At 34.8% G+C, this 26,019-nt stretch overlaps 1 protein-coding gene across 7 annotated transcripts in view; it reads left to right on the top strand.

The window, feature by feature from the left end:
* Positions 1-23,418, top strand: part of CEP120 (centrosomal protein 120) — a 71,616-nt gene extending 48,198 nt beyond the window's left edge. For 6 of the 7 annotated variants that reach the window (XM_019635400.1, XM_019635402.1, XM_019635406.1 and 3 more), the window contains 3 exons: positions 1,932-2,030; positions 15,293-15,438; positions 21,556-23,418. In XM_019635400.1, coding sequence (XP_019490945.1) covers positions 1,932-2,030; positions 15,293-15,438; positions 21,556-21,790 — 480 coding nt within the window. In that variant the 3' untranslated portion in view covers positions 21,791-23,418. The remainder of the gene's footprint in view (positions 1-1,931; positions 2,031-15,292; positions 15,439-21,555) is intronic. The other variant, XM_019635407.1, reaches the window with a different exon arrangement.
* Positions 23,419-26,019: the final 2,601 nt, after the last annotated feature.

Below are 26,019 nucleotides of genomic sequence, written 5' to 3'. Positions count from 1 at the left end.
AATACATTGATCTAATAGTGGTCTGCAGGGTTGTAGATAAAATAGATCTGAGGCCAAGGAGATGAGAGAAGATGAGAAGACCTGAGCTAAGGAAATGGCAGTAGGAATATAAAAGAATAAAAATGAAAAATATTTCAATGGAGAAATCTATATGACATATAAGTGCAAAGGCTTCCCCAGGTCTCAAATCTACTCACAATAAGGGCTCTTAATTCAGCCTTTGGTTGTGTGCATTTTTCTGGGAATTGGGTCCCTATATTTCTTTAGAATCACAGAGGCATCTTGTATCCTTAAAAAAAAAGTTAGAAATCATTGATTTGGTAATAGGAATAAATTAGAAAAACAAGGTTTTTGTCTCAGATTTGCTTAGCTACAGTTTTTTTATTAAGAATAAAGAAATTATATTTATTAACTATACATGTGTTTTAAATTAGTGTGAATAACTGTGCAAATGCGAATTATTTTGATAATTGTGGCCAAGCCAATATAACCTACCCAGACAGCTTTTTTCTGATGGAGTCAGTCCACTGGATATAAGCATCCCTCCAGGCTCATGCCTGTCCTAGCACTCATCTTTGGGCCCATCCAGGATGCTAGACTTTTTCTAAGATTCTTCATCACTTTTATAATTGAATGCTACTCTTTTGTCTCACAGCTACAAAAAGATTTTTCCAATTCCTCTGTCATATGTCCTATTGTTAAATTACCATGTAATATGTATAAATCTATGGGGCGTAACTAGAAGAGATCATCTTTGATAATCTCAGAGTATCGTTCAATTTAAAACGTTTGAGTCATTTAAATGTATTGGCGTTTTACAGCTAAAGCACTAGGGATCTGTAAAGCAGAAAAGACCTTGACTCCATGAAGTCATATATTACTGCAGAGAATGTTCTGGTCTTTTGCGAAGGGAATTTGGCAATCTGTTTTTCCTTTCATTTTATTTTCATATGAGTTTTCTGAAGTTTGAATTTTTGGATAGTGTCTTCAGTTTTATTTCCCTGCAGAACATTAGGAATTGTATGTATGGGAAAAGTTCACTTGATATAAAAAGTTAGACCAGAGTAGAGTAACAGTATTTTATTGTAATTCGGGCACATTATTATATTATCACTTAAATAGTAAAACTGTCTGTTGGCTGCATGAATTTGTTTGGTGCTGGGGTTGAAACATTGAGAGGACATTCCAGAACATAGCCAAGTTGGCTTCGGTTCATGCACAACAGATTGCCTGCTGCAAGTATAAATAACCTTATTTTTTTAATTGAATCACTTTCATGTTTTTCTTTATATATTTTAGGAAAAATAGAAAATAAAAGATGAGTGTTATTAGGAGCATTATTTTTCTTTCACTTGGGTTTATTTTAACATTCTTAAAATATTTTTGACTTTGTACTCTTCTTAGTAAACTGCTTTCTGATTAAACGTTGCACTGTTTTCAGCATTCTGTGGTTTTTGCCAAAATATAGCTATAACGAAAAAAGCTGTAGTCGATTCTTTTATAAGACAAAATTCCACATAATGAACGGCCTCCAAAAAGAATAATTTGGTCTCTAAGATTTAGAGTGCCAGCTAAATTGGAATGCTAACAGTTAGAACTTCTTTTTGTAGAAAAAGAATGTAGTTTTCATTCTGTGATCTTTATGTAATATACATGTTTTAAATACATTTATAGTAACTGTCTGGAGGTTTAAGACTAATTCAGTTCCTTTCAGTATAGGCTGTTAGGCAGTAAAAATACGACTATATTTTAAACAAGAAAATGTTCATGTGCCATAATATTTATAGTAAATTATATAACAGTTTTAGATGATGTCGTATGTTACACTATATAAACTCTTTTCTTAAGCCAGACTCTCTGTATATATTATCTTTCAGTGATTGTACACAGTGGTATAGTGTTTCACTTGATATGATTTTAATCACTGTTAGGTTGAACTTGAAAGAAAGTTGGAATCTGCAACTAAGTCTAAACTGCATTACAAGCAGCAATGGGGACGAGCTTTGAAAGAACTTGCCAGACTTAAACAGGTATGTAGTTTATAGCTGATGATGGATTATTTTTATGTCTTTTCCCCTTGATTCTTTACAAGTTTGCATATTTGGCAGTACCTGTTATGTTCAGATGTTGAATCTCCAGTGTTATTTTTGAGATTGGGGCTATTTCTTTATGGGCCTTTTATGTGTTATATATAAGATCTTACTTTTTTTTTTTTAATTAAAAACTGAAACTTCTAGGTCCTTTTTTTTTAATTGCCAACTATCCTCTTCCCTAGAAGAAATTGGATAATTTCTTTTGCTTTCATTTGTAAAATTAACATTCTTTTCTGCAGTATTAATTTCTTTCTATTGGGAATACCTTTTGGGGGAGAAATTTAAGGATAACTCAAAAAATTTAACATGGCCTCAAGTTTAAGAACATATTTTCAATGTTATTCCTAGGAAGACACAGTCATTTATTTAATTAAGAAAGGAATCACTGGCAATTTTTGCATAATTTTACAAGAGTTTAAAAGTAATGGTTTCCTCAATTCTTCTTACGTTTTTTTTTTTCCTTCCTACTATTAGATAACATTTGTTGTTACCTTCGTGAGAAACATATCTTAATTTTGGGTGTAATTTCATCAAATGAGCAAGATTTTTATTTTAAATCTACTCAACCTAAAACTTTTAAGAATCAATAATGGTTAATTTATTCTAAGTTTTGTTTTGTTTTTTAATGTGTCAGTTTTATTCTGAATGAAATTTGGCATGTAGGGTCTTTCAGATTTGTATTTTTCTTCATGTGCCTCCATAGCCATCAGATGCTATTGAACATCTTTGTGGTATTGTACTAAATGCTTACCACCTTCATAAAGGAGTATGTATTAGACTGCTTGAGAATAAGTAAGGTAAACTGTGCTATCATATGTTTATAATCTCAACTCACCTACAAGCTAAGTGTAAAATAATACAGTAGTCCCCACTTATTCATGGGGGTTACATTCCAAGATCCACAGCAAGTGCCTGAAACCACAGATCATATTGAACCCTATATATACCATTTTTTTTCTCTACATATATAGCGATGATGAAGTTTGATTTGTAAATTAAGCACAGTAAGAGATTAATAATAATTAATAAAATAGAACAATTATAATAATATACTATAATAAAATGTGGCCTCTTTTCCTCAAACTGTCTTATTGTACCGTACTCACCCTTGTGATGATGTGAGATGATACAGTGTCTACATGATGGGATGAAGTGAGGTGAATGACGTAGGCCCTGTGACACAGCATTAGGGTTCTATAAGGGTTACTTGAACACAAGCACTGTGATACTGCACAGTTGATCTGTTAACTGAGACGGCGGCTAAGTGACTAACAGGCAGGTAGCGTGTACAGTGTGGATACAGTAGACAGAGATGACTCCCGTCCTGGGTGGGAGGGAGCGGGACGGTGTGAGATTCATCACACTACTCAGATGGTGTGCAGTTTAAAAGTGTATGAATTGTTTATTTCTAAAATTTTCCATTTAATATTTTCAGACCATGGTTGACCATGTGTAACTAAAACCACTGAAAGTGAAACCTCAGAGAAGGGGGGACTTACTGTCTTAACAATAGTAAATAAATATTTCATATATGTTCACAGGACTGAGGACAGATGAGTGAATATCATATATAACACTAAGGGCCTTATAATCAAGGCACTGCCCCAGACTTGTAGACACTCGTATATGTAAAACAAAGGAAAGGCGTCATGGAAGAGAAGGTATTTGAGAAGGACCTCTGGGGAATTGGTTGTGAGTTAGGACTGTAGTGGCGTGAGGACAGGGGTGTTGTAATGAATAGAATGATTACAGCAAAGAGGCATGAAGTCAGAAAAGCATAGACTCTTCTTGGAGAAAGCATAGAGTCCACTTGGAGAACAGAGGGGAGGGCGACTTTAGAGGTCATTTTAGGTAATAAGGATTAGAACTTAAGTGGCAGCGGTGGGAACAGGACAAGGATATGGTTTTGGTAGATTCGATATAGCACACAATGTACCTGATTGGAATGCAGAGTAGAAAGTCGATGATGATGTTAAGAGCTCAAGCTTTAGTATCAAACATACGGTTTTTAAGACAAAATGTTGATTGTGGTATGGGAAGGGATAGGACTTGCAAGTTTGGACATTTTAATTTTTACAGAAAGAAATTCAGCAAGCAGTTAGAAATATGGCTCTGATGGTGGGCGGGTGATTGGGCTTAAAAACAGAGGAAGGAATCCTTTGCAGGATGATAAGCTATGACAGAGAGAACTTAGAATTTAGTTTAGAACTTAGAATTAAATAGAACCTTTAGCAGTAATTAAAGGCTTACCACGTGCCACAGGTTGTGCTTTCATTTCATTTATGATTAAGATGTCTGTATCTTTTCATTTAATCCTAACAGGTAATATATAGCAGGTACTATTATACCCATTTTATACATGAAAGAAACAGACTTAGAGAAGTTAAGGAAGTTGCACATGATCACACAGGTACTAAGTGGTAGAGCTGGGATTCGAGCCTTTGACCAGACCAGGCTCAGGTTCTTTCCCCTTTATGATGCTATGGGTTCATTCCACAGAAGCCAAGGACTGAAAGGAATACCCAGCAGAAAGTGAGCCTTGGAAGACGTGAGGGATTTCTGACAGAGTACTGAGGCAGAAGAAGTCATGGTTTAGCATATCCTAGCAAAGAAAGGGGTATCATTGACTGTTAGATAGACTAACTCTGATAATGACAATTATCATTAAGTGACTTTGAGAGAGAAGCTAATACAAAGTCATGATGCCAAGATATTTAGGTTATATACAAATATAATAGGGAGGAGTTCCTGTGGAATTAGAAGCAAGGAAATAATGTGATGAGAGTAGCTGCTAAAAATAACGATGCACATTCTATCACAGGCAGCATGCATAGTAGTTTAGAATGAGGCCTTGGAGCCAAGAGACCTGGGTTGTATCTTGGCTGTCTGTTAACTACGATCTATCTAACTTCTGATTAGTCTTGTTATTTGTACAGTGAAATTTTTCCTCACAGGTTCTGAGATTTAAATGTGGTTTTTAAAGCATTTAATACAGTGTTTGGTACATAGTATGTGCTCAATAAATAGTAATTGTTGTTAAAAGGAGAGGAGCTATAAAGCTGTTGTGTAGTGTTCTTGGTTTCAGTTGTTGGGGACCTAATGAGATGGTAGCTTTGGACCTTGATGAACAGAACAAATATTGGAGGGATTTGTGACTGACTAGCTATTCAAAGAAATGATAGGCACCAACAATAACAAAAATTTTAACTCTAGAGATCGGGAGGATGTTATATAGTAATAGTGATAGGGGAATAAGGTAGGATATAGTTTGAATAATAACAGTACTTTGGATGGTAGTTTTAGTAATGTTCTGTAAAAAAACTGTACAGAAGGGAAAACACATAAGGGCTAAATGTGCAGATATGCAAGAGTGTCAGTAGCTGTGTTCCCTAAAATTTGGGTATAAAGAGATGAGAGTACATTCAGTGGGAAGAAACATCTATAGTTATTTCATTTGTTCATTCTTTCATTCATTCATTCTCATTTAAAATAGAGAGTAGAAGGGGAAAAAAATGAAAGTTAGTGCCTGCCTACCATTGAAGAATTTGCAAAGTAAAGGATTAGAGATTAATTTAATGGTAATTAATTATAAGGCATTTCCAAAATTAGTAATGAAAAGATGAAAAAGTTTTAGTTGCTGATTAGAGCATTTCCTTTGGAGAAACGAGTAATCATTAATTGAAATAATTTCATCATAATTGTCATGTTTCTCATTAAGAAATATCCATGCAAGAACTTTTAACTTGAAGTAAACTGATAAGTTATATTCATATGTGTATATTGACTGAAGACATTGTTTTCACTAAGGTAGTTTTTAAAATACAAGGAAGTAATGTTCTGAATAGAATCCTCCAAGTTCATGGCTCTTTGTTACACTGAGATATTGAGGTATTCTCCTTTAAAAGGAGATTCAGTGTAAAAGGTTCCCACCCAGTTACCCCTCCTTACTTACATATACATCCTCATACACTTACTATGTTCTGTATCTTTACAATTGATCCATTATTTTCTATTTACTCTGTTTCCCTATGCATTTTGTACCCTCTCGCCTGAAAACCATTGGCAAAGTAATTTTAGCTATTGGTTCCTAATAACAGAGGATATCCCAAAAGTTCCGATGTCCCCTTGCTCTTGAGTTACTGTAAGTATATTGAGAAGAAAACAAAACATAATGTTAAATTACTAGTTCATCTCTAAACTTCTTCTTCATGAAAGAAAACAGTCTCATTTTTGAGTGTAGTGATCTTCACTGCAGACCAATTCTATTCCTTACCCCACAAACTTTCTGCTTTAGAAACAACACTGTAAACAGATTTCAAGGTCACTAGGAATCATTGATGTTCCACAGACCACATTTGGGATGCAACACCGAGAAATGTAATAGACCTAGGGATTACCATCGTGAGTTGTGCTCTGCCACTAACTGTTTTTGGAAGGGTAAAATTAATAACTATCAAATAAGCACAATTCATATATGTGAAAATTACTTCAGTTTTTTTCTATAACTTTTTATTAAAAACACATTTATTGTGTTTAAATATAAAATTGGAATTCTCTGCTTTTGTTCAGAAGATTGTTTGTGCAACTTTTTGTTTAAATTGGATTAGTACCATGTTAATTTTACATTGCCTCTGGTGAATAGCCACGGGGCTATAATCTCTGCCAGTAATTTGTCACAGCAAAATCCTCCGGAGGGCCTTACAAAACATTTGTGTAGTACGGATTAGACAGCAAAACCATATCTTAGATTGTTAATAAATGTTAATGACAAAACCCAGCTGGTAGAGCTTGGACGTAAGATCTAATGCTCGGTGCCTGTTGCCAAAAGAATGTTTAAACAGAGATTTCCATTACTCAAAGGTGACCTAGTATAGTCGATTTGTGAATTAAAAAAATCATAATCTTCTAATTATTTAGAAAAAAAATCTTTTATTCAGATTCACAACCTTAAAAGTCTGTGTTTCCAAGTTGAAAACTTTTTTGTTCTTTGGTAACTGGGTAGGTGACAGCTGTAAAATATAAAGTATCATGTAAACCAGCCCTAACTTAGAAGACAAAGAAATGATACCCATACATTCTGTTTGGTATCTTTGGTACATTGTGTAACACTGACTTAAAGAAGTTCTAGTTGTGAGACATTTAGTGGTAAATTAATTTCCTTTTTTCCCCATCTCCAGGAAAATATACTATAGAAATATTTTAAAACCAAAACAAGTACTTGAATTAAATTGTTCTAGAAATACCCAAGTTAAGATTGTTGCTTTGCTCCTTGTGGTAAATTATATATTTACTTAACGTTTCTCAACATCTTAGAATATAGTTATGTAAGAAGAATAAAAGCCATTACTTTTTTAAAATAGCCATTGTTAAGAGGTATGAATTTATTATTGTAGAAAATTTAAATTATGTCAGATATATTAAATCTATGTATGTTTGTTCCCAGGATAGGAAACAGAACGAAGATTTGGGGTAGGATGTGGGTCCCTTACCATATTTGTGCACAGTAGATCTGTTTAAAACTAAGCTGATATATTTAGTTAAAACAACACAGACTTCATTGGCTGACATCAGCACTATCTTGTCCAGCCTCCTGCTTATCCACTCAGAGTAATTAATTTGATTAATTTATAAGTAATTTAGCCAAGGATGGGATGTAAATCTTTGTTTAAGAAAACAGTTGGAGGTCCAAGTCTTGGTTAAAAACTGTGTCTTGAAACCATCCAGGCCCTCCTACTGACTTGTCAGCTCTGGGTTATTTTCAGAAAACTTTACTTGAGTTCCTTAGTTTAGTTGTAAGTTTTTTCCCACAGACTTACATGGTATGTGTGAGTGGGAGAGTAAGTAGTGGCCACTTTTTAGCCGCTGTTTAGTCTAGTGTATGTATGTTTACATCTCCTCTCTGGATTTATAGGCAGCCAAGGCAAAATAAAGATTATACTCACTTGATTGAGGAGTCTTTAACTCAGAGCACCTGGCAGCAGAGAGGATTTCTTTCACTAACCTCTAATTTTTGTGTGTGCTTGTGTGATTATTATTAATGCTGGATCCTTGATTAAACATTCAAGTATTTAAAGGCTTTTCTTATATCTTTTAGAATGAAAATGTTTCAAGTTTTATAAAGTTAAAATTTTGCAAAGTATCCTAAAATTAAATTACTGACTTTTTATTATTTTTTTTTCTGCTTGCAATTTTACTTGCTTGGTGTAAAAAAAAAAAGTGCAAATTTTGCAGCACCATATAACATAGAAAATAAACATCACCAGTAACCTTGTCCCCTCCTCAGCCAGAGATAACAATGTGGTCTTTTTCCTTTCTTTTTTAATAATTAGTTTTTAAATGAAATACACTGTACATTCCAAGGAGGAAATAAAAGAAGATTCTTATACACTGCAACCCCCACCTCCTAGGTTAAGAAACAGAGCATTAGCAATGCTTTGGAAGTCCTCCGTGTGCCTTTTCTCAACTGCATCCTCTCCAGAGGAATTACTTTCCTATATTGGGTATTTATTATTCCTTTGCTTTTCTTTAAAATTTTAGAAAATATATTTTAAATATCAGTAAACACCACTGCTTACTTTTGTATGTTTTTAAACTTTATATACATTAGATCATTCTCTTAGAATCATTCATCTGTGACCATTTATGTCACTCAAAATTGTTTTTGAGATTTAGCTATTTTGATGCAAGTAGCTATATATTTTTATTGCTTTATAAAACTTAAACATGAATATACTGCAATTTATTTATCCATTCTATTTTCAGTAGGTATTTTACCCAAGTTTTCTTTTAATAAGACAACACTGAAAATTTTTGTATATGTAAGAGAATCTAGTGTCTATATCTAAAAGTGAAATTTTTCTTAATAGGGTTTGCTCATTTCTTCTGCTTCACTAAATATTGCCAAATTACTTGCTAAAGTGGTTGTACAAATCTGCAGTTCTCAAGAGTTGTGTATAACTGTTCTTGTTCTTCACACCATGTCCAGCACTTGGTTGTTATCAGATGTATTAATTTTTTCCAATTTGTTGGGTCTGAAATAGTATCACTTTTTGGCTTAAATTTTCATTTCCCTGATTGATGTTAAGCATTTTTTCATGTGTTTATTAGCCACTTACATGTCTTAATGCCTTTTTATGTCTTGCTAAATAGAAGTAAATCAATAGGTAATCCAGATTTTGAAGTCACCAGATACAGAGTTTGAAATAACTACTATCACTATTGGGTGGTCGGGAAAGTCATGACGCATTTTTGCATTGAAAAACATAGAAGAATACGTCATGACTTTCCTGACGACCCAGTATATTCTAGAAAATAGGATATATGACAGGGAAATGTATTAGACAAGTGGAATCTTTTGAATCATATAAAAATTCTGGAACTGAAAAGTATTGCAAGTGATATGTAAGAATTCAGTAGATGAACTAACAGCAGATGAGGCATAGCAGAAGCAAGGATGTGTGAACTGAAGATAAGTCAGTTAAAAATATCCAGATGAAACAGAGAGGGAAAAAGATGGAAAAACAACAAAGACCATAAGCAACATATGGGATAGAATATGACTGACTACCTTCATGTAACTACAGACCCCTGTCCATATGTGCTGCTATAACAAAATACCACAGACTGCATGGCTTATAAACAACAGAAATTTGTTTCTCACAATTCTGGATGCTCAGGAGATCAGGGTGCATGCCTAGTCAGGTTCTGTGTTTGGTGAGGGCCTGCTTCCCAGTTGATAAATGGCCATCTTTTTACTGTGTCTTCACCTGGCAGAAGGGGCTGGAGGCTATGGCAGACCTCTTTCATAAAGGAATTAATCCCATTCATGAGGACTTGCTTTCATGACCTAATCACTTTCCAAAGGCCCCATCCCTTGACACCATCACATTGGGGATTAGTTTCAACATAAGAATTTTGGGGAGATGGCAAATATTCAGCCTATAGCAACCCCTGAAGAGAAAACAGAAAATGGGGGAAGAAAGCAATATTTGAAGAGATACTGGCTGAGAATTCTGTAAAAGTGAAAAAGATAGCAAGTCATCGATTCAAGAACAGCTGTTAACTCTCAGCAGGATAAATACAAAGTAAACCATACCTAGATGCATCACAGTAAAATTGCCAAAAAGCAAAGAAAATCTTAAAAGCTGTGGGGTGGAGGGAGACATTGCCTTCATAGGAGCCACAAAGACTGGCAGATGACTTTTGAACAAAAGTGAAGGAATTAATAAAAGAGCGGATTAATATCTTTAAAGTACTGAAAGACAATAACTACCAACCTAAAATCCTGTACCCAGTGAAAATGTCCTTCATAAATGAAATTGACTTAAGACTTTTCAGACTAACAACAATTGGGAGAATTTGTCATGGCAAACCTGAAGAAAAAGAAATGTTTAAAGGTTTCCTTTAGGCAGAAGGAAAATGATCCCAACTGAAAGCGGGAGACTAAAGAGCAATGGAAATAAATATATGACTAAATACAAAGGTTGATTGTATAAAAGCAATTTAAATATTTGTTGGGTAAAAATATACATAGAGTTAAAATTTCATGACAAAACTAGTACAAAAGATATGAAGCAATAAATAGAGTTAAAGTGTTAAAAGTATGTTACATTATCTCTGAAATTGTAGAAGTTCTAATTTATATTACTATTTCTAAAATGTAAAATGAATAACAAGCTGATAGGGGAAAATTGAATGATGAAATATTAATCTAAAAAAGACGAGAAGTGGGAACATAAAATAGATGGAACAAGTAGAAAATAGTAATATGTAGATTTAAACCCATATATATTACCAATTGTTTTAATATATAATTGCTTTAAATATAAACATATGGACTGAACACTCCCCTTAAAGACAAATATTAAATTAAAAACTGAGTTTAAACAGTAAGCTACTTACAAGGGATACACCTTAAATATAAGGATACAGAATGATTGAATTTAAAAGAAGTTAAACTATATATTACATTAATACTAACCAAAAAAAAAATCTGATCTAACAATACTTGCATCAGGCAAAGTAGATGTTAGGGCTAGAGGCATTAATGTAGATAAAGTGAAAGGTTAATCATGAAAGGTTCAGTTTCCCTGGAAGATGATGATAATTCTAAGTTTGTATGTACCTGATAACAGCCACAAATTTATATAAAGTAAAAATCAAAACTAAAAGGAAAAATACTATAATGTTAGATTTTACAGTAACTCTCCTGGGAGCTGATAGAACAAACAACAAAAAATCAATAAAGATTTAGAAGATATAGACATAGAACACTTCATTAAAAAGTCCAGAATACATATTTTATAGTACACATGGCACATTTAGCCAAATCGCTCATTTGCTGGATCAAACAATTGTCAATAAATTTCAGAAGAGTAGTTCAGAACATATTTTCTAACCACAGTGAGATTAAGCTAGAAATTAACAATAAAAAGATAATTTTCAATCATTTGGGGATATTTATTAAGTAGTACACTTCTAATAACCCATGGCTAAACTGGAGACCACAAGTGAAATTAGAAAATATTTTGAACTGAAAAATAATGAAAATAGAACATATCAAGACATGAGACTTAATGAAAGTTGTGCTTAGGGAGAAATTTATAACCTCAAGTGCACTTAGAAAATAAGAAAAGCATAAAACCTTTTCTCTAAATATCCCTTTCAAACAGTCAGTAAAATAACATTAAGGAAATTAGAAGCAAGGAAATAAGATGAATAAAAATTAATAAAATAGAAAATGCACAAAATTGTCAAAAGTTGTTTCTTTGAACAACTTGGCAAAGTTGTTTCTTTGAACAACTTGGCAAAGCTGTTCAAGGACAAAAAGAATAGACACAAAATCCTAATACCAGGAATAAAAAATGGGGTCAGAGCTACATGTTCCACAGATGTTTAAAGAGATAAGAGCGTAGTATGAAAAATTACATGTGAATTTGAGAAACAGGACTTATCAAACTGACATATGAAGAAACAAAATATAAATATCATAGTTATTAGAGAAATCTAATTTGTAGTGAAAAACTTTTACACATAGAAGTTTTCAGACCCAAAAGTCTTTACATTTGAATTTTAGTAAACCTTTTAAATAGAAATAACATTGATCTTACACAAACTGTTTCAGAAACTAGGAATAGAGAACACCTCACTTTTTAAAAAATGAAACCAGCATAATCTTGATCCTAAAATCTGATAAGGACATTATAAAAACAATTAATTGGCCAGTCTCATGAACATAGATATAAAACTTGTAGACATCACGGTCAATTTTATTTATTAAACAAAGGCAAAGTTGGCTATTTACCACCTTAAAAGAATAAAGGGGGGAAAAAATCAAGTGATCATATCAGAAATGCAGAAAAGATCAATACCCGTTCATAATAACAAGTTTTAGCAAACTAAGAATGTAAGGGGAATTTCTTAATTTAATAAAGGGTATTTACATAAAACCTATCTTAAAATGAGGAAAGTTTTTCCCTGATATCAGGAATGAGAGAAAGATGCCCCCATATCACCATTTCTTATCAACACTGTACTAGAGGTTCTAGCCAATATAAATAGCCTAAGAGAAAGAAAGGGTGTATCAGTTGCAAAGGAAAAAAAATAAAACTGCCATTACTATTTGCAGATGATACTCTTATATATTTAGAAAACAAAAAAGTGTCTAGAGATTATCTACTGGAATTAATGAGTTTAAAGCAAGTTTTTGGGAAACACAGTATGTAAATATCAATTTCATTTCTCTATACTAGACAAGTAAAGAAGGAAAGTTTTAAAACTCTGACATTTACAGTCGCATCTAAAAACACCCAATACAAGGAACACAGAAAGATGTTACTCTTAATATACAGAGAAGGATGAAATAGCAAAATTTAAAAAGACCTAAATAATTGAAGAGGTAAACCGCATTCCCTGATTATTATCTTTGGTCAAATTGAGCTGTAGGTTCAGCATAATCATAATCAAATCCCAGCAGGACTTTTTTATTCAGCCCTAGAAATTGAGATGTCTATGAAAATGTGGGAGTCAAGAATAACTAAGAATTTTGAAGAATAGCCAAAAATAGATGACTTTTTTCAGATTTCCAGAGCATACAATGTGATATATAGATGATGTATTATAGAATTGTACACTTGAAATGTAAGTAATTTTACTAACCAGTTTCACCCCAATAAATTCAGTTTTAAAAAGGAGTTATTACAAGAGTTACAGTAATTATGACAGTATACTTTTAATGCAAGGATAGAGAAATAGATCAGGTTAGAGAGCTCAGAAACAAACTTATCCATATATGGACAGAGGTGACATACAAGTATGACAGGTGATACTGCCAAGTAGTGGGTGGAAAATGTTGCTTTTCAGTCAATGATGCTAGGTCAATTGGCGCTCTATATGGGGAGAAGAAACTTGATCTCACACCATACACAAAACCAATTACACATGAATTATTGATCTAAATAAAGCTTCAAGAGTATCTTCAAGACTGAAGCAGACAAAAACTTTCTTAAATTGGACATAGAGGGACCAGCCAGAAAAGAATAGATAAATTTGGAAGATACTAAAATTAAGTAAAAAATACCATTAAAATAGAGAAAAGGCAGTAGAAAGACTAGGGGAAAATATTTGGAAGTTACGTTTCAAATGACTTATCCAGTATATATAAAGAACTACAAACATCAATAAGAAAAGATGGTTAGCCAAGTAGAGCAGAGTGCCCAGTGGTTGAACAGGAACTTTATAAAGGATATCCGAATGCCATTAAAAATATTAAGATATGTTCAGCCTCATTAGTCTTTGAAAAACTGCAAAATAAAATCACAATGAGGTACCACTACATAACCTATCAGAATGGTTTAAATGACAAAGAAATTGACATTACCAAGTGTTGGCAGGAATATGGAACATTGAAATGCTCACATGGAAGTATAGATTTGTACTACTTTGAAAGCTGTTTGACATTATTTACTATTATGCTACTGAAATTCTCATACCCTATGACCCAGCAGTTTGAATCCTAGGTATATACCCAATAGACATGCGTACAAATATGTGCCAAAAGGCATGTACCATAATGTTCACATCAGCTTTATAATACAAAACTGGAAACTAACCCAATGTTCCTCAGCAGTGTAATGAATAGATTGTATATTCATCCAATGGAATGCTATATAGTAATGTAAATCATCAACTACACATAATACTAATGAATTGAAAAAACAACAGTAAGTGAAAGAAGCCAGGCATAAGTAATATATACTGTCCAATTCCATTTACGTAAAGTTCAAAGCAGTGAAACTTGTGGTGTTAGAAACTGGGGTTGTAATCTTTGAGAAAGAATGAGTGGTTAGTGACTAGGAGAAAACACAGGGACTTCTGGGGGTCTGATAACCTGTTCCTTGATGTGGCTGGTGGTTATGTGAGTGGGTCACTTTGTGAAGTTTTATTGAAATGGACACTTGTCGTTTAGCAGTTTTCTGTCGTTTTTCAATGAATGTTTATTTTTTTAAAAATAGATGACACATTCCTATTGATCCAGCTCTCCCATTTTGGGGTTCTGTCCTAAAGAAAGAAAAGCACCTGTCCTTAAAGAAATCTGTAGAAAGATGAGTGAGCGATGTTGGACGATAGGGAGTGTTATTGCAGCATTGCTTGTGGTACCCAAAGTCTCTGTTACTGAGAGAGGGGTTGGAAACATCATGGAATATCCATTCTATGGAATGTTACACATTTATTTTAAAGAAATTTTGTCATATATGCATAGATTTTTGTGTGATCCTGAAAAGAAAAGAGTGGAAAAGGCATATTATTACCTGACATGGGAGTGAAATTAGGGACCAGTTACTGAATTTTTCCTGGTTCATCTTTGTATAACTAACCATTTCTTAGATGCTGCTCTAACCACCTTGTGGCAACTCATTGTGTTGACAGCAGACTCTTTCTTGGCCTCATCTTCTGTTATCTTACGGTATTCTGCTAACTCCAATCACTGATGAGGCCATGAATGATTATGGCTTATAACACGAAGAGGAGTAATGAGTTTTAAAAGAGAACCTGGCCATTTCTGGATGTGTGACTCATAGAATTGGTAGTGCGTGGCTATATCATGGGTACTGTCAAATAGAATTACAATCACAAGTCAAAGTCATATGAAGTATATGTATTCCTAATATTAAGGCTCTGACTTGTTTGTTTTTTTCAAGCGGGAGCAAGAAAGTCAAATGGCTCGTCTTAAGAAACAGCAAGAGGAACTGGAACAGATGAGACTACGTTACCTGGCTTCTGAGGAAAAAGATACAGTAAAAACTGAGCGACAAGAATTGTTGGATATAAGAAATGAATTGAACAGGTATGGTAATTGGAACATTACATTTCTTTTTTCATACAAAAACAAAAGTTCCAAAAGGATAGCCTTTTAATTAGTCATTGGTCCATGGAAAGTATAAACGTCAGGTCTTTTGAGAAGAATGTAGGTCATATATAAAATGTAGCTGATTTATACAATAGAAAATCTATGCCAAAAACTGTTATTTCAATTTTTTTGCCGTGAATGTAGCTGTATCAAATCTATTTAGCTTTTTTTGTTTCCATTCATAGCACTAGTACTTTAAATTTTATTTTTATGTGACTATTTCAGGATTATTGCTACTATTTCAAAGTAATTGATTAAACTGAATTTTTAAAAAGAATGAGAAATTTCAAATTTAGTCATATTATTAATATAAATAATAGCATTTATTTATTGTGCCCTTACCATGTGCCAGGAGCTATTTTATTTTATTTTATTTTATTTTAATTAATTTCAGGTGTATAACACAGCGCAATAGTTATACTTTTTACCTCTCAAAGTGACAACCCCGCACCCCCAATCCACCGCCCCACTCCCCCCCATATCATACATATCTATTACAATTCCATTGACTCCATTCCCACACTATACTCCGCATCCTGTGACTATATATATATTCACTTATAGTTGACATACAATATTGTACAACATCAGCTTCAGGTGTACAGTGCAGTGATCAAGCCTCTACCCCATCCATGAAGCAGTCTCCCTAACAAGACATGTGACCATCTGACAACCTACAAAATATTTACAGCATTATAAATTATATTCCTCGAACTGTCTTTCATATCCCTGTGTCAATATTGTAGTTACCAATCTATGCTGTCTAATCCCTTCCCCTTCTCCCTCATCCCCACCTCCTCCCAACTAGCAGCCATCAGTTGTTCCTCTACGTCTCTGAGACCATTTCTGTTTACATTGCTCGTTCATTCAGTTTTTTAGATTCCACGTATAAGTGAGATCATATGGTATTTGTCTTTCTCCGACTGACTTATTTCACTTAACATAATAGTCTCTAGTTCCATCCATATCAGTGCAAATGGTACGATTTCATTCTTCTTTATAGCAGAGTAATACTCCATTGTATAAATGTACCACAGTTTCTTAATCCAGTCATCTACCGATGGGCATTTCGGTTGTTTCCAAGCCTTGGCTATTGTAAATAGCGCTGCCATAAACATAGGGGTGCATATATTTTTTCGAATTAGCATTTTGGATTTCTCTGGATAGATACCCAGGAGTACAATTGCTGCATCATAGGGTAATTCCATTTCCAGTTTTTTGAGATACCTCCATACTGATTTCCATAGTGGCTGCACCAATCTGCAGTCCCACCAACAGTGCACCAGGGTTTCCTTTTCTCCACAGCCTCACTAGCACTTGTTCGTTGATTTATTGATGATAGCCATTCTGACCAGAGTGAGGTGGTATCTCATTGTGGTTTTTAGTTGCATTTCTCTAATGAGGTTGAACATTTTTTCATATGCCTGTTGGCCATCTGTATGTCCTCTTTAGGGAAATGCCTCTTCATATTCTCTGACTATTTTTTAATTAGGCTGTTTGCTTTTTTAGTGTTGAGTTGCATGAGTGTTTTATAAACTTTGGATATTAACCCCTTATCAGATGTATCGTTGGCAAATATCTTCTCCCATTCAGTAGGCTGCCTGTTTGTTTTATTGATGATTTCCTTTGCTGTGAAAAAACTTTCAACTTTGATGTAATCCCATATGTTTATTTTTTCTTTTATTTCCCTTGCCTGAGGGGATATATCAGTAAAAATATTACTGAGGGTAATGTCTGCAAATTTACTCCCTATATTTTCTTCTAGGAGTTTTATGGTTTCAGGTCTTACATTTAAGTCTTTAATCCATTTTGAATTTGTTCTCGTATATGGTGTAAGTGGTCCATTTTCATTTTTTTGCGTGTGTTAGTCCAATTCTCCCAGCACCATTTATTAAATAGACTATCTTTACTTCAATGTAAATTCTTGCTTCCATTGTCATAGATTAAATGACCATATGTGGATGGGTTTATTTCTGGGCTCTCTATTCTGTTCCATTGGTCTATGTGTCTGTTTTTATGCCAGTACCATACTGTTTTGATTACCATAGTCTTCTAGTATGATTTGATGTCGGGTAGTGTGATACTTGCCAGGAGCTATTTTAAATGCCTAACATGGCTATCTCATTTTCTTTTATCTTCAAAGCATATTTTTCTCTGTTTAGAGATGAGGAAACCAAGAATTAAAGAAATTAAAGTACCCTTTCCAAGGTCACGCAGCTAGTATATCATTAGAGCCTGAGTTCAAATCTGATTCCAGAGGTTGATTTTTAACTACCATGCTACGCTGGGCTACTCTGTAGTGTCATGTCATCTTAGTTAAAATGTGAACAATATTTCATGTTAGAAATGTCATCATTAGGAAGCTGCTTAAGCACAAGTTGTAGTCTTTTTGGAGGGGTGTTTGGGGGAAGACTTTCTAGCTTAGTTTATTAAGAGACTAGTATTTTTGTTTCAGCAAAGCGTACTGTCTTATCTTAGGCTGCCATAAAGTACCATAGATGAGTGTCTTAAGCAACAATAATTTATTGTCCCACAGCTCTGGAGGCTGGAATTCAGGATCAGTGTGCCAGCCTGGTTGGTTCTGGTTCCAAGCTTGCAGTCAGCTGCTTTCCCACTGTCCTCACACGGCAGGGAGAGCAAGCTCTCTGGTGTCTGTTCTGACAGTAGCACTAACCCATCCTGAGGCCTCCACCCTCATGATCTCGTCTAAACCTAATCATCCCCCCAAAGCCAAAGACCATCACATTGGGGGATAGGGCTTCAGCATATTAATGTTGAAGGGAACACAATTCAGTCTATAGCACATACATTTGACAAAATATCCCAAGACATCTCCATGTATGAGCTGGGAAAACTCAGTCACTGTACTAGGTGGGTTTAGAGCTGAATGAAATAACTGCATTTAGAAAATTAACGTATAGATATCAGTTGGAAAAGGTTACGGTGTACATTGTCATGCTGCCGGGCTCAATTCATGCTATTCTCTTTTAGTCCATCAAATATTTATTTAGTGTCTACTGTGTTGTAGACTTGCAAGATTTTACAAATTAATGGGCTATAACAATTCTTGTCTTTCAAAATTTTGCTGTCATATACAGTCATGTGTTGCTTAATGACAGGGATACGTTCCAAGGAATGCATCTTTAGGTGATTTCGTCATTGTTTGAATGTCATAGAGCGCACTTACACAAACCTAGATGGTCTGGCCTGCCACACACCTAGGTTGCCTGGCGTAGCCCTAGTGCCCTTACAGCCTGTACAGCATGTTACTGTACAAGACAACACGAGATTAAATCAAACACATAGGAAAATGGTGCATCAAGAGATGCAGTAAACACGAGATGTATGAGGCTGCTTCTGGTCTAACCCGGCATACTGCATTACAGCAAACTTGTTTTTTTATGAGTAGAAAGAGCATACTCTAAAATGAAGATAAAACGTATAGTATAGTAGATACACAAACCAGTAACGTAGTCGTTTATTATCATTATCGGGTGTTGTGTGCTATACATAACTGCACATGCTATACTGTTAAACGACTGGCAGCGTGTAGGTTCGTTTACACGCGCATCACCACAAACACATAATGTGGTGCACTGGGACATGACGACGGCTGCCACATCACTAGGCGATGCATGACTGTATAGCACTTCTTTGGTTTCAGTTTAGCAAATATATATTAAGCCTCTACTGTTTGCTAAGTACGTTGGTGGCTTACATGAAGGTAGCTATTGGCGTATCCAATTTGTAGATCCTACAAAATTGAATCTTACTATTAATGTCTTAATAAATTAGAATTCAGAGAGAACTGAAACCAGCAAGATATTAGAGACAAAAGCAGAGTTCTCTCTATAAATTATAAGAAAAATCTCTTAAGTGATGGGCAAGATACAAAAGGAAAAAAACAAAACAGTTCATGTGAGGACTCCAAGGAGGGTTTACATGGCCACTAATAACAGTGTGACTTGGCTACAAAAAAACCACTGCAGTTAGGGACATTCGGAGAAGTAGTGTTCAGCTTCAGCATTGGTAAAATCAATGTTCTCTAGAATGTTCTCAACCAATGTGCAGCACACTTTAAAGGAAATTGGCTACCTAGAGAGCTTCCAGTGGAGTGTGACCAAGAAGCAGTTTGGGAGTGAGAGATATTGAACTTGAAGAGAACTCTTGGGCAGAGTATGAGATAGCTGCCTTCACCTATGTGGAGGGCTGCCATATTGAAGTAAATAGGTTACCCTCTTGAGCAGAATCATAGCCGGTTATTGGAAAGTGTAAGGGCACATACTGAGTTCAATCTGGGAAGGAATTTTTTAACAGACGTTCTGCAAAGCTGCAGGTTCCTGGTGACAGGAATTGTGTGAGTGGAGTTCAGACATAGCGTTTGTCAGGGAAGTAAAGTTTTTCTTTGATAACTTTGTGGGCTTCATCAGCTACAAGGTTCTAAAATCCTCCTGTTGCCATGACGGATGAATTGCATTTTAGTATAGACTTGGTAGAGATAATCTATCAGAGGTGAAAAAATTCCCTGTGTCCTTTATGCATAAACAGATGAACAAGGAAATGGTTGAACTTTCTGGTACATCCTTTGGTGCTCTGTGTCATAATTTGCCTGGAGGACCTCGCCCTCCAAGGGAGCTATAAGAATTAGGGTAGGGAAACAACTATTCAGAAACCTTCCCTCACCTTTCCACATGAATTGCTCAAATTGGTACCAGTATCCCACTAACCACTTGATGTCTATCCCAGTCCCAAAGCACGGTGCCCTCACTATTTAGGATTTTTTTCTGAATACAGATAGGAGATAGTCGGTGTCCTTGGACTGTGTACTTCAGTTTCCATTTCTTTCGTGGGGAATCTATGGAGTCAGTCCAAATTTCAGAGGGCCATCTAAGCCAATGAACTGGGGCCGAGTCCTCCTAGTCTGTCTGAGCAGGACTCACTCCTACTCGTTCTTCCTCCCTCTCTCCCACTGCGGGTGTCAGTTTGGAAGTGGGCTTTGTTCTCATCGGCTGCTGACTCTGAAGACCATCTAGAAGCTAGGGCTTGGACTCAACTGCTTTATCTTATTTATAAAAGACGAAATTTAGGAGGAGATGCAAATGAAAACATTTTGGTAGCCAGTTACATAAAGGAGCATAAAGTTACGTCTTAATTGTACATTCTAAATTAAAACATACTCCATGTCCAGACTTGCTGTTACTATCACTAAGTGTACGCTCCATTTTCAAGGCAGCGTAATTAACAGTATTCCATTAGAACTACCCAAAGCCCAGGCTGGCACCTGCTCTCCTTCCTTCATCTCCTAAATGAGATCGTCGCCAACATTACTTGGAGATATCTGTACAAAGTTTTAAAATGTACCTGCCCTTCGGCCCAGACATTCACATTTCTAGCATTTCACTTGCTATGAATAATGAGTGAAATAAGCCCCATAAACAGTAAGAACTTCTTTTCATGATTCACTGCAGTATCCCCCAACCCTAGAACTGTTTGGTACAAATAAATATTTGTTGAATGAATTTAGAAGAAAATGTTATGTTCAAAACAACAACAAAGGTTTAACAACCTAAAGATCAGCAATGAAGGATAATTAAGTAATGGAATGTTATGAGACCATTTAGAAGAACACTTGTAGTGTCAGAAAACATTTGTTATATTCATAAGTAAAAATATTATACAGCATTGTGTATATATTAATTTTTTAGAAAAATATGTATATATGCACTTTTAATTGAGAAGAAATACAGAAAATTATTACTCAAATTGGATATCTCTGGATAAGATTACGATGATTTTATTTTCTTTATACATTTCCAAAATTTCTGGTTTTCATGTATTTTATAATTAGAAAACCAAGTATTGTTTTTAAAAGTGTCTTTTGTAAGTGTGCTAACTCTGACCTGCCAAATGTAACACTGGTTTTTGTTTTCTTCCTGAAAATATTACTAAAAACGTATTTTACCATTAAATCATTTTGTTTTTAAATGGCATTGTTAACAAAACCAAAACAGCATTTGTTGCCTGCTAGAGTGGTATTTGTTCTTGACTTCTCAGGTTAAGGCAACAGGAACAAAAACAGTACCCGGATTCCAGAGAAATTGCAAGTGGGAAAATGGACAGTCCACATGGCAATGCCGGGGAAGAAGGTTTGGATGATTATTTGACTCGCCTAATAGAAGAAAGGGATACTTTGATGAGGACGGGTGTGTACAATCATGAGGATCGAATAATAAGTGAACTTGACCGACAGATCAGAGAGGTTTTGGCAAAGAGCAGTGCCAGTAATTAATAACATTTGGAAAATCTTTACAGATTCCAGGTCTGAATTTTAATTTCATTGTAAAACTGTCAAAGGAAGGGAAAAATGGATGTTTTAAGGTCCAATTTTCGATTTTTTTATAAGCACAATTTTATATGCTCTTGTATAGTATTTATTTGATTTTATTTACTTTATGCTACCTCTCCCATTCTCGTTTTATTTGTAATTGCATTTTATATACTCATTTTAAATGACTTTTCTGTGTTTCTTGTAATTTATAATTTCGTGGCCAACTTTCATAACATCTTTTCACTAAATTTGTTCTAGGAGAAATGACTGCAGTAATTTCAAGTTATATAACTTTTCACATTGAGCCAAAAGACTATACGTTGCACTTTAAAAACATGTGTCCTGTTCATTTGAAATACAGATCTTAAAAGTTTAGACTAATTGTAAACATAACCAGTTCTACTTAACTCATTTTAGATGTTCTGTCTTTTTAACTTACAACATTTACAAGTGACAAGTTTGAAAACCTAAAGCCAGGATCAATGCAGAGAAGCCATATGATATTATTGCATGACAAATTAGTTGTTTATTTAAATAAAGTTAATACATATTAAACTTGTTTCAAAAACTATTGCCTTTTCAAATTTTCACTGTACTCTGAAATTTAAGACTATGAAGTAATAACATTATTAATAAGGTCTTCCTTGTCTGTCTCCTGCTCAAGATTACACTGTTTTCTTTTGTTGACAATAGAGATTTCTTTTTATTTCCAGTAATAGTAAGACTAGTCACCTCTATAATAACATGGAAACAGACACTTAAAGACTTTAGGTGAAAAAGTAGAATGGGAAACTTTTTTTCTCCCTCTAATCTTAACCAGTCTCTTAAAAAAGTACATGAGATTATGCCATTGGATTGATGAAGTGCCATGTCTGTACCAACTTTTTAGAATCACTTTACATCATATCTTCAGAGCCAACGTTTGCCCTCAAAGCAACACCTTCCACGTCCTTTTACAGGGTACAGAAAAGGCTTATTAGAAAATTTACAGATTTAGGTGAGTCTTAAAATACATGTAGTTTGAAATTTGATTCCCAAATATCGTAAATTGAAGCATATACTTTAGGGAATATATATTCTATTTACTGATAACTTCCATAAAAGCAGAATAGGCTATTTGGTAACTTAATTTTTTGTTTTCCAAGAAGGTATATTTCTTGTTTGGGAAATTACAGTCCGTACATGCATTATATGTTTGTTTGTTTTTCCTTATTAACAAAGTATTAATCTAAAAACAACCCGGCAAGTAAATAACAAATTACTGAATGAGAGAATAATGAGTATATGAATCAAAGCAGGAATTTGAAATATTAATTATGGTTAGACATTTTCACTCACTGATTTTTGTGCCACATGAATGGAACAGAAGAAGTATTTTTATTTGGGGAGGTCTTGGGTAAAATATGGTGACACTGTGCCTTCCATTGCACTGTGTGCTGTGTGTGACTGTTTTCAAACACTAGAGGGGGCCTTAGATTTAAAGAAACAGAACTTTTCTAAAATGGATGTGTGGTTTATTTTGCCTTCTGTAAAGCAATCTTTTGGCTATGTATTTTAACAAATAAAATCATAATTGTATGCATCTTTGAGTCCCTGAGCAATGTATTACTTTTGTTCTAAACCAAGTGGGCAACTGCGCGGCGCTTCCATATCAAGTCTTTGTATTTTTGGTTTTTAAGTGCTTGCATTGCATATACTTTTTTATGTCTTAAAATTGGAAGTCTGAAATGTTAACACCTTTTTGTAGTCCTTTAGCAACAGCCATTTCATTTGTATGTGGCATGGAAAACACTTACACTGATTGCTCTACTAAATTATTCCCAGTCCCTGGGCTGAGTACGACCAAAGTAGATGAATGAACGAGCAAGTGAATGGTGGGTAACTGAGTAACTTTCCTCACTGCTCCTATAATAGCAGACCTTTTTCATCAAGTATTTTAATGTGAAATGAAATTCACTTTTAAAATGTTTGTGATTCCTTTTCATGGAGGAATTCTAGTCTCCACGTCTAAGGTTGGCACATCCTGCCTGGGAGGGAGGTATACCATGTCTGCCACGTGTATATGGTGCCATTTCTGTATAAACTTGAACAGTTCCTTTCTAGGTACATCCCAGTAATTTCTATTTAGACCTGGTTCCCTGTTGCTTCCAGCAGATGTGGGAGTTTGAGTATGGTTTTAGGATATCTTGGGGCACTGCACAAACATCTTAGAGTAGAACAGTCTAGTTGAACCAGAATGCTTTGTCTACTTACTGCTCTGTCCAGATACTGCCTGGCCTGAATCTGAGTTCTCAGATCACCCCAGTACCTGTCGCTCGTCCCCAGCCACCTCAAATGGACTGGCCTGGTTCTTGCAGTTGATAAGAAGGGTCCTCTGGCAACGTGTGTGGACTTTGAAAATTAGGCCTCTCATTGCTATTATGTCCAGCTTGACTGCATACCTAACTTGATTTTTTAAATTGATTTCAGTCACATGCTGTAAAATACACCAATTTAAAGTATACAATTCAGCAGTTTTTAGTATATTCATACAGTTGCACAACCATCACTACTGTCTAATTCTGGAACATTTTCATCAAAGAAACCCCATACTCAGCGATCACTGCCCATTCTCCCCTCCCCCCACTCCCTAGCAACCACTAATCTTTCTGTTTCTGTGGATTTGCCTATTCTGGACATTTCATATAGATGAAATCCCAAACTGACATTTAAAATTGGAAATACTAGAAAACCTCAAGTTATTTTCTATGACCGGTTTCTATGGTATACAGCATTTTATCAGATGATGAATTAAATGATACAGAGATGCAGAAGGCCAAGATAAGGGTATTACACTTGTCCATCAGTTAAGAATGTAACTCTGCTGTTTTACTGTCCATTACCTATTAAAGCAGCGACCAAAAGTAATAGTGTAAAGTAGATACTGTGCTGTAACGTCTCTGAGCAACCCTATGGTGTTGGAACCGGATTATGGATACAAAGCATGTGTCATGCCACTGGTATCTTATCAAAATGATACACTTTTCCATATGTTTTATAGCGTTTGGGGGTAATGAGAAGCGTAGTTAACCAGAACATAAGGTCCATGAGGACAGATCGGGTCTATCTTATTTTCTGCTATATGCTAGGACTGCAACAGTGCCTGCCAGGTAGGCACTCCACATTCGCTGCATTCATGAAGAAATGAAGAAAAGATTGGATATTGTCCGGATTATGGTTAGTGGAAATAGTTGCACAGCACTGTGCATATATTTAATGCCATTGAATTGTACTCTTAAAATGGTTAAAATTTAACATTTTACCACAAAAAAAATTTTTACTTCAAACTCTACCTCAAATCTACCTACACAGTGTTTTCAAGCTGCAAGTTGTCTGCACATGAGTCACCTATCAATCCATTCTTGAACATACTGTCTTAGTCCTTGATGTAGGAATAGATTGGATATTTCATGATATGTTTGTAGCACGTCTGTTAACAAAATCTAAAATTAATGAAAATTATGGCTACTTTGTCATCCTGTGTCCTATTGAATAAAAGTAAATTGGAGGATCCTTGAGTGGAATTGTAATGACTTCAAGTTTGTAAAATTAAGGTCTTGTTATCCTTTAAAAAAAGAATAATGACAACAACAAAAAAAACCCCACTGGTTTAATTTAGCAGATAGTCCAGACCATTGACATAAATTAGAATTTTTCACAAGGAATTACTAGTTCCCTAAATTAGGCTTAATATCTTTTTGCTGGCTATAGTCTTATTGTTGGCTGGTGGTCTTATTAGCTGATAAAGTGATTTGTGTGGGAATGCTGAATAAAGTCTGGTTGAATAATTTTTAATGTGTTATGAGTTGAAAATTTAAGTCCGTCTTTGATATTTGTGTTTTGGCAACTGTGACAGACCTTGGAGCCCAGACTTTTCAGCGTGCACTTTTTCTGCCACCTGCTCTACAGCACAAATTACGCTTCTTCCTATCCAGTGGGCCCTCTGCTTCCATGACTCAGACAAAGATGTAACTCATGTATCTTGGTGTAAATGAGGAAATACAGAATTATTTACATACCTACATTTTTCACTGAAACAAAAGGAACTAGAGTGTTCTCAGTAACAACTGATTTTGTTATATAACCTCTATTTGGCATCAAATTAGAATCAACTGTTGTTAGGCATGTAACTGGAGAAAGGCTGCTATATA

Source organism: Hipposideros armiger, unplaced genomic scaffold (assembly GCF_001890085.2).
Source record: "Hipposideros armiger isolate ML-2016 unplaced genomic scaffold, ASM189008v1 scaffold_21, whole genome shotgun sequence".
NCBI classification, from domain to species: Eukaryota; Metazoa; Chordata; class Mammalia; order Chiroptera; family Hipposideridae; genus Hipposideros; species Hipposideros armiger.
This window is presented reverse-complemented; position numbering and strand designations above follow the sequence as displayed.